This window comes from Furipterus horrens, unplaced genomic scaffold (genome assembly GCF_987537825.1).
Source record: "Furipterus horrens unplaced genomic scaffold, mFurHor1.1.pri manual_scaffold_13, whole genome shotgun sequence".
NCBI lineage: Eukaryota > Metazoa > Chordata > Mammalia > Chiroptera > Furipteridae > Furipterus > Furipterus horrens.
Window position 1 is genome coordinate 13,710,631 of NW_028327183.1, and position 9,916 is coordinate 13,720,546.

General features: G+C 42.8%; 1 protein-coding gene across 1 annotated transcript; it reads left to right on the plus strand.

The window, feature by feature from the left end:
- The first annotated feature begins 396 nt into the window (after positions 1–396).
- Positions 397–8,107, plus strand: LOC149994047 (chemokine-like factor). The gene is made up of 4 exons (XM_090259010.1): positions 397–468; positions 1,648–1,806; positions 5,454–5,549; positions 7,991–8,107. The coding sequence occupies exons 1-4, from the start codon at positions 397–399 to the stop codon at positions 8,105–8,107; spliced, it is 444 nt and encodes a 147-aa protein (XP_090115136.1).
- Positions 8,108–9,916: the final 1,809 nt, after the last annotated feature.

Here is a 9,916-nt window from a genome sequence, read left to right on the forward strand (position 1 = left end):
TTAAGGAGAGAGTGATGGTGGCTACTCCAGACGGAGCAACCAAGGAGGCGGCATTTGAACTGTCCGGAGTCTGGAGTGGCAGGACAGCCATTCATGGAGCGCTTTCTGACGCGAAAGCTACTGTGGAGACCTGGCGGGGCGGGGCGGGGCTAACACGGGGCGTGCCTACGAGCTCCAGCCGCCCAGCTAAGACAGCCTGGGACGCATGCGTATTAGTGCGGGCAACGGGAACAGGTGCAGGCGCTCGCGAGGGCGGGAAAGGGAAACCTAGCGGAAAAGGAGGGGTCGGGGTGCGAGGCCGCTGCAGCCGTTGCAGCCACCGCGGGAGACCAAGAGGAGCAGTGTGCTGGGGAGGAAAGCTGAAGAGCTAGTGCTGCTGCTGGGTCTGCGGGCGCGATGCCGGCCGAGAAGCTGAAGCATCGACCTTTCTGCTTTAGCGTGAAAGGCCATGTGAAGATGCTGCGGCTGGTGAGGGCCGGCTGCGGGGTGGGGACAGTGTGCAAGCGTGATCACGGGCTGTGAGATGGCTGCAAAGTAAAAAGGAGAATGCCCTGTCCTCTCTTCCAACTTCGTTTTTATCAAGGCCACCCTAGAGGCAAGGCATTTCACTCTGAACCCAGAGGGAAGGGGAGAAATAAGGCCCTGCCCTCCCCTTTGGGGGCTTTACACAATCATAAAGCAAAATCAGCATATTTACCAGAATGGCCTACAGTTGGACCCCAAACCAGGTACCCAGGTTACCAGGTGAGGCAGCTGTAGTTGTACTACTCAGAAGCCAACACGATGAGAAGACTCAGGGGTTTCAGTGGGTGCTGTGTTTACTTACTACACGTCAGAAGTGACCCGGCTCAAGGCTGATACAGCCCAGAGCCAGGACTATGGAACTGCCTGTTCCTGGAGCCTCCTACCTACCAAGGGCATCGCAGTCAGTCCTGAACAGGCATTTGAAAAGAATGAATCATCGTTTGGAGGAAAGTGACCTGCCTAGTTAGAGTAGTGGCTACTATCATAGAATATGTTGAAGGAATTCAAGAAAAAGAGGGAAAGAAAGCCCTGGCTGGTGTGGTTTAGTGGATTGAGCACCGGCGTGTGAACCAAAGTGTCGCTGGTTTGATTCCCAGTCAGAGCACATGCTTGGGTTGCAGGCCGGGTTCCCCGTTGGGGAGATGTGAGAGGCAACCACACATTCATGTTTCTCTCACTCTCTCTCTCCCTTTCCCTCTTTCTAAAAATAAATAAATTTTTAAAAAATAAAGAGGAAAGGAAAAAATAATTTTTTAATTTTAAAGAATTGACATATGGGAGAAGGAGTGGAAATAGTTAAAAATTACAGGGAAACAGTTCTGGTTAATCTGAGAAAGAATTTTATATTGGGAAAGTTCCCAAAAGTAAATGGCCACTTGGGAAGGGAGTACATTCCCCAAAAGCAAAGGTAACAGGCATAGATGAGCACTTAGTGAGGGTGTTGTAAATAGGTAAATAAACAGTTTCTGCCATATACACATACATCTCTACATTTTAGTCATGCCTCTTTTAGATGTATGTGGCAGAAACCAATTTATTTAGCTATCTTAGAGATGATCATTTTTACAGCTTAAATTTGTATTCAGTAATAATTGATAAGTCATGTTTGTTTTTCTCTTATAGGCACTAACTGTTACATCTATGACCTTTTTTATCATCTCACAAGCCCCTGAGCCATACATTGTTATTACTGGATTTGAAGTCACCGTTATTTTCTTCTTCATAATTTTATATATGCTCAGACTTGATCGATTAATGACCTTTTTATTTTGGCCTTTGCTTGTAAGTGTTCAACTTCATCGTTAAAATTAACTACTTTTTCCTGCCATAGTTAGACATTTTAACAAAGTCTATTATTTAATTTCCTTAAGCCAGTAAAGAATCTCCGATAGGCTTAGGAAGAAGGAATTTGACCCACTGCTAATGTGCTTTGTATTGTCCCTGGGGGAGATTCTCGGGGAACCAGGGCCGTACAGAGCATAAATTCTCCCTTGATCTCCATCTAAAAGTAGATGTGGCTGACCCTTCTGTTATGAGAATTCATCTAAGTGTAGATCTTCTAAAGAAATTTAAAGTTAAGATCATGATTAATTATAGAATATTGTTAATCCTTACTTCCCTTTTAAATGCATGTTGATATGGCCTCAAAATTGGGGGATAGAGATGGAGGCAGGTACACAGTATCCGTATCTTGCACATCCCTGATCACTAAATGGACAATCAAACTAATTTGGGAGGCTCAATAAAACACAAAATTACCTTACTTAAAAATGTCTGCCATCATTAATGCTGAGCAATATTTAACTCATCTTGTAAGCCTTATTTAGTAGCATATGGATCTCATCTGCCATATTCATAGCTTTAGGAATAACTGCCTGGTGGAGTGCCCAAATCATTCTGTAAACGGTCAAAAGAGGCAAGTTGAAGATATTAAGGTGTATATGGTCCTTCAGCCTGGACAATAAGCCAGTTCTAAGAGTGAGTGACTTCAACTCTCTCTCTTTCTCCCCTTTCGGGTATTATCCCCAACATCCTATCTCCGTAGGTCTTCCTCCTAAGACCGTCTGCTGTACCTGTCTCATTCTCTCCAAGTGCTGGTATCCCAGTTGATAACCCCTATTAAAGAAAGAGGACTTGAAAGCTATTCTCAAACCATAAGCATGCCTTAATGTGGTACCTTCTGGAACCACCTTTGGAGACCAATGATGAGCATTTCAGGCTAATTACAAGCTGAGAGATCCCAAAAGAGTAAACCTTGGCATTAGATAGGATTTTCTAGGATGTCTCCAAACTCCTACTTGATCCGCACTTTAGAGCTGGACCTGACTGGAGGGAAGTCTAGGAAAAGAGATAACCAAGCCCTTGTCTGTTAGCCCTCAGAGTACATAGCATCATTTAGTGGCAGAAAGGCCTGAGCTAAATTATCCCAAGGATTTCCTCAAGGAGATGATGAACACAGTCTACATCTTTTTAATCTTGTACTCAAAAATTGGATAGTTGCTCTTCATACTCTGCTTTTCCAAGGTTAATAAAACAACACATTTTAGCATTTATTTTTGTCCAAACTAATAACTCTCTGAAGCTTCTTACATGTAATAAACTTGGAGCCCTAAGTTTAACAGAATACACTGAGAGAGAGAGTGGACTATGTGTAGCATACTTAGAGTAGTCTCTAAATCTCTGAGGATCAAACTTTGCTGATATTGTAATCTTTTAGAAATGGCATTATATGCTCAACTAAGTTATTACTCCATTATGAAACCCAGTTTCCTCTCTTTTCTTGATCTAACAAAATCATTTATTCAACAAATGTTAAGAATCTGCTAATCCCAGATCCTATAATGGGTTTTTGTAATAAGATGAAACACAAATCTTGTACCTGAGAAACTTCCACTGTAGCCAGGAAGAAAGATAGGTGAGCAATTCAGTGTAGCAGATGCTGATAGATGTGCACCCTGGATGATGTAGGGGCACCCATCCAGGGAAGGAGGCCACATCATAACAGGCTCGCCTGAAGAAAACCATGCCTGAGCTGAGGGCTGAAGGATGGAAAGTAGTTGGCAGACTGACACGGGGAATGAAAGGGCTTTCGCCATAGAAGGAGCAGTATATGTGAGGGCATGCGGGGGGAAAGCATGACCCTCAAAAACCTGCAGGTAGTTATGAATGGCTGAAATCTTGAGTTGTGAAGATGACAGGGGACAAGAGATGCTTGAGAGGCAGTAGGAGGTCAGAGCACGCAAGGTTTTGTATACCCTGGGTTTTAACCCAAAGGCCACTGGAAGCTTTTGAAAGATTAGGTAGGAGAGTGACATGATCACTTACATTTTAGGAGATGGCAATGGTGGCAGGGTCAATAATGGCTTGAAGTGGAACAAAACTAGAGGTAGGTCTGAGAGATCACTTAGAAGTCTGTTACCATAATCCAGGCATGAAACTGATAAAGGCCTTGGACTAAGGTTATAACAGTAGCTGAGAGAAAGGGGACTTTAATGAGGCAGAATGGACAGCACTGAGTAACCAAGGTGAATCAAGGATACCTGCCACTTAAATAACAGTCTTGAGAGGAGAATGAGACAGGAAATACAGGAGGAATAATAGGTTTAAGGAAGGACCAGGGAGAGTGGTATGCAATGAGTTCAGTTTGAGAAATAATAGGTTCTCATTGCATGTGGGTGTTCAGATGGAAATGCTCAGACAGATCTGAAGCTTAGGAGAGAGAAGTTAGAGCTGCAGCTTTGGGAGCCATCACATCACGTTATGATGGACATAAGCTCTGGAACTGACCCAAATGGCTCAGAGAGAGTATAGAGCAAGCTGAAGGTAAAACTAGGAAATAACAGCATATGGGGTGAAAAGGAGGAGTGGCCAGAGAAAGGCAGGACAGGACCCAAGGGAGACCCACATGCATCCTTTGTTTTCCTGTGATTCTCTGTACAATCTAGACCACTTTTATCCAAAGCCATTCATATACACACACCCAAATTACAGGAGGCAGAGCTGCCTGTCTGAAGGAGAGGTACAGTCCATTGTCTTGAAGCAGAGCAAAATATCCAGCACTGAGGGGCAATACCAAGTACAGGTGATCTTAGTATCTCCTGAAAATAAGTTTTTTTCTTCCAAAGTGTATCTAATCTTGTCCTGTCTCCATTGAACCTCTTTCCTATTTTCTTTTAATAACTACTTTTTTAAGTTACCAGAGTCTTTAAGTTTGCTATTTCTGTGTTGACAATTCCTGTCTACAATTATTGGCAAGCATACATAAATCATTCCAGAATAAAGATGATTTACCTTTCACACACCACACATCCATTTAAACTGTAAGCTGCACCTCTTAAAGACAAAGTTCAGAAAGAAAATGCTTCGTTTCAAAAAAATCATTAAATGAATGAGCTACATTATCAGAAATAATAGCATAATTGGCCAACCGTTGCATAGAGATGTGTGAGAGTCTCTTCCTGAAAATTACCATTTTCTCCTAAGTTTGCACTGCTTTTAGTTTTATTAACTGCATTTTATTAACATTATAAATTTGTTTGATTTACAGTGTAGACTACTTTACACTTCCTCTTATATTATTACAATTGAGCATCCTGACTTCCCAGTGTACCTACCATTGTATATTAAACCTTCCACATGTATCATCCACTCCTAACCAGATGAGTTCTCCCTCCAACTACATTTAAAGAGAAGAAAAAAAAAAAGAAAGAAGCCCATTAAGTAGTTAAATGATTGGTGTGTTATAGATTGAGAGGACTCCTAGGCATCCTTATAGACCAAATACAATATAAGTGTTACTTTACTGTGGCAGTTTGCTTTCCTAAAAGATAAACAATAAATTTGCTTAATAAAATGGAACTTTTAAAATCTTTAAGGAGCTCTTTTTGTGATCTTCATGTAAAGCTGAACTTCCTATTATATGTTTTCAGGATATTATCAACTCACTGGTAACGGCAGTATTCATGATAATTGTATCGGTGTTGGCACTGATACCAGAAACCACAACATTTACAGCTCTTGGAGGGGTAAGTGGAGGCCCTTCTCATTTCTTCCTTTGGGGTTGATCAGAATTCAGATTTATCTGAAAAATAGATACAAGAACAGAAAACTATACTCTATTCATCCTTGGGTCTTCTAGGCCAGGATTACAGTATCCAGTGGCTTAATACTTTTTTGTATGAATACATGCCCTGATTAACATAAAAGAATATGATTTCACACTAAAACTGAAGTTACCCAAATAAAGAGGCTCCTACATATTTCTCATGGGTATATAGGGCTAGACTAGACTAAGGTATATAGGGATAGTCTAGAGAAAACCTAGACTGAGAAAAGCTACTGGAACCAGTTCTAATGCTTAGCTCTGAGAAACTTGATGTGAAGCAAAAACACCATGAATGAGTTTCATAGCTCTCCCTTCAAAAAAAGAATACATACCACCTGTTAAGGTGAGACAGACTATTTATTCTGAGCTCAGGTATCTCTTGTCCAGAACCTTCTTCAGAGGCAATATAATAGGTCTCATGATAAGGGAATGGTGGTAGGAAGCGTTGTGACTAAAGGATTATTTTGAACACTGCTTGAGGAGACAAAAATCAGTTTAATCAGACTTTATCCTGGAAAGCAAGCCAAAATAAAAGTGTTAAGTAATGTAATTGAAAGAGCCCCATCTGATATTCTTCAGAGATTTCTCAAAGGAGGGCCAAAATCATTTGGCTTTTCTAGGTTCTGAGCTAGAAAAGTGAATTAAGACAGTTCTTAAATAAATCTCCCTCCTACTTCCTTGTCTTTTCATAGCATGAACCACTTAGGAGAACTGACCACCCTCAGATGGCCATGTATGTCAGAATCCATGCCGTTTCATCTCCCCTCTTAGGCCCTAAGCAACTTCATGAGGGATGGGAATTATTCTGGAAATGAGATAGTGCTGTAACAGCCATTTCCCACAGTTGTCTTTAAAGATAATCTTAACCTCTGCTATGGAGAAAGAGGGACCAGGCATAGGACTTACTCTCATTCACTTATTCATTCATCCATCCATCCATCCATCCATTCATTCTTTAAATGCACTGCAGGAGGTGCTGACCGAGTATAGAGCTATGCCGTCCAGTGTGGCAGCCACCGGTCACATGTGGCTACTGAGTACTGGAAATGTATGTGGCTGGTCTGTAGTGAAATGAGCTGTATGTGTAGAATACACACTGGATTTCAAAGACTTACTACCCCAAAAAGAGAATGTATAATATTTAATTAATAACTTTGTTATACAGATGACACAGTAAAATGATGTTTTGGATATATAGGGCAAAATAAATTATATTATTACAATTAATTTCACTAATTTATTTTTTTAATGTGGCTATTAGAAACATTTTTAAATTAATTATGCGGCTTACTTACATTGATGACTCACATCGTATTTCTTTTGGACAGCACTAGACTAGAGTGTGGGCCCTGTCCTCAAGTTGTTTAGAGCCTAATGTAGGAAACAGAAGTGCCAACAGCTGTATGGAAGCTGTTGACAGAGTACAGGGCACAAGAAAGAGAAAGCAACTACTTTCTGGTAGTGGAATCAAAGTTTGCCAGGAATAGAGGGAAAAGGGGGGATGGTTCTAGGTGGAAGAACCAGCAATGCGCAGAGTACCAGAGTCATGAAAGGATAAATAGGAGGTACCTACTGTGGTCAGAACCAGGGAAGCCACGCTTGAGATTCAGGGTGGAAAAAAGGTGGTGTCTGGACCCAGGTAGCCAGACTTTCAGGCCTTCAGACAGAGCTGAACAAACAGCATGGAGGGACACCCACCCCTTTCTCTAGCCCAGGCACCGGCTCTCCAAGAGCTATTAGAGTACCTAAAGACCATGGTCTAGTTTATTCCCTTTATGTTCATTTTATTTTCTTAAGGCCTATTTAGAGTCCTACCCCTTACGTGGATGTAGCCCAGACTCTGAGAGTTCACTTTGAATTATTTTATCACTCCAGTTCTCCAAAGCTTTCACCACAGCTACTATCACCACGCTTTAATCTTGAGCTGATATTAACTGGAACCCTTTCTCCCATCGAGTTTGCAACAGGAAAGTCAAACTGTTGAACACTGGCGATCTAAATGTTGACTGACAACTACTCATAAATATCATCAGAAGGCCTTTAAACAACACATTCCAGGAGCGAGTCAAGAGATCCAGACACATATTTACTTCAGAGCCCACACCAAGTCAATATTATTCCCATGCACTAAATTATCTTTTCCCTTCCTCTAGGCAGGTATGGGGAACCTCTGGGAGTGAGAATAAAATGATCTTTGAGGTCTCTTCCCATGTTTAGTATTAGGTGGCTCAGTAGGGAGCAATCCCAGTACCCTAGCAGGAGAGGAGGCCAGTGGGCAGACCACTTAAAAAATCAACCCTGTGTGAAAGCCGCAAGTCCAGATCACAGCCACAGCAGTGACACGGGTGTCTTTGTTTCCAGGTGTTCGGACTCCTGGCGGTGGTGTGCTGCATTGCTGATGGGGCTCTTATTTACCGGAAACTTCTATTTAATCCAAGTGGTCCTTATCAGAAAAAAGCTGTTCATGAAAATACATGAATTCTGTAATTTTATATTTCTTTTTAGTATTAAACCTATCTCTTTATTCTTCCACATGACTGTTCTCGTTTTAATCTCAATACGGGAGCTGGAGGAAGAGATTTTGGAATTCTGAGCCCAGTGTTCACCTGTACTGTAACTACCACGGAAGCGCTGCTGGGCTCAGTGGGGTTTTCCTCTCCTGGGCCTGGGAGGCAGGGAAGAATGCGCTGGAACTACTGTAAATGGTCTCCGGAGCCCTCTTCCTGGCTGGCTGGCAGCACTGGAGGGAGCGGGGCGGGATGGCTGCAACACTGAGTTCCCAGGTTAAGCTACTGCGCATCTCAAGGGGCGACGCAGGTGGCAGAAGAGCATAGTTTGTCCTCGGGCAAGGAGAGCTGGGAGCGCGCGAGGGGTGGGCAGCCGGCAGCCGTTGGGGCGCCACGCTGGTGACCGGGGCAGAGGCAGCCGCCACCGTTTAGGGTCAGAGCCGCAGGACTAGCCTGACCTAGCCAGGCCCGCTGTCCACCATGCATTCTGCAGACGCTAAGGAACATTCACGGGACTTGCCATCCCAGGGACATCCCCAGACGCGTCCAGTAAAAGGGGGGCATGCTGCCTCGGGGCATCCTGAGCGCAGCGCACCCACAGTGCAGCAGGCCAAACGCTCAGCAAAGCCCACCCCCCTGGAGCATCCGGACCCCAGTGCGCAAACCGCGCCCTCAAAGAGGCCCACAGGTGCCCTACAACAGAAGCCGGATGAACCAAAGCCCCTGAGCGAATCGGAGAAGGCGGCTATCCAGAAGCGTGCGAAAGGCCGGACCAAAGTCCCGTCCCAATTCAGGGACAGCATCAAGCGTTTTTTCTTCTCGCCCACGGGAGGGTTGAAGGTCCTGAGGCTGGTGAGCAGAGAGAGCCTGTGACTTCTTTGGGCAGGTGCTGGGCGAGCGCGGGGGGTGGGGGGTGGGCGGCTCAGCCTCGGGAAGCTTCCCACTGCCCTTTGCCAGTCACCCGTGTTTTGCCTCATCTTTCCTCTACCGCTCTTTGTTCCTCCCCCACACTCAGCCCTCACTACTAAATTTGGCTTCTTTTCCTGTCTTACATTTGTATTTCTCAGGTTTCCCTTTACAAACGGGATTAGGGAAGCAATGAAGATAATACCACAAGTGTGTAAATTAGCCAACACAAATAATAGGACAGACCAATAACATTGACAAACCTCTGGCCAATATAATGTGAAAAAAAAAAAAAAGGGAGAGGAGAAACCAGAAAGGGAAAATTATCATAAATACTGATGAAATCAAAGGATCCACAAGAATACTTGCAAAACAAATCAATTTGAATAATTGGATGAAATAGTTGTTTTTTTCCAGGGAAATATAAATTACCAGAACTGATCCCAGCATAGAGAAAAACCTAAACAGACCAATAAAAACACAGAAGAAAATCAGAACTTATCAAATGATATCAGACCCAGACTTTTGCACAGGTTCACTCTTTCAAACCTTCATGGGATGTAATTCTGATACTATTCAAAGCTTTGCAAAGAACAGAAAAAAAAAACACTTCTGAACTATTTTTACAAAGTCAATACAACACTGACATCAAAACCTGACCAAGTTCAGAAAAAGAAAAGTAAATAGAAATCTCACTTGTATCAAAGCAATGAGTATATTAGCAGAAATTGTTCATCAGAACTTTTAAAAAATACACCATGAAGAAGAAACATAGGATGATTCAATATTAAAACTATATTAAACTAATCCATAACATAAGTAAAAGGAGAAAAAATAGTACAAGTAGGGAACAAATCACATTTGACAAAATTCA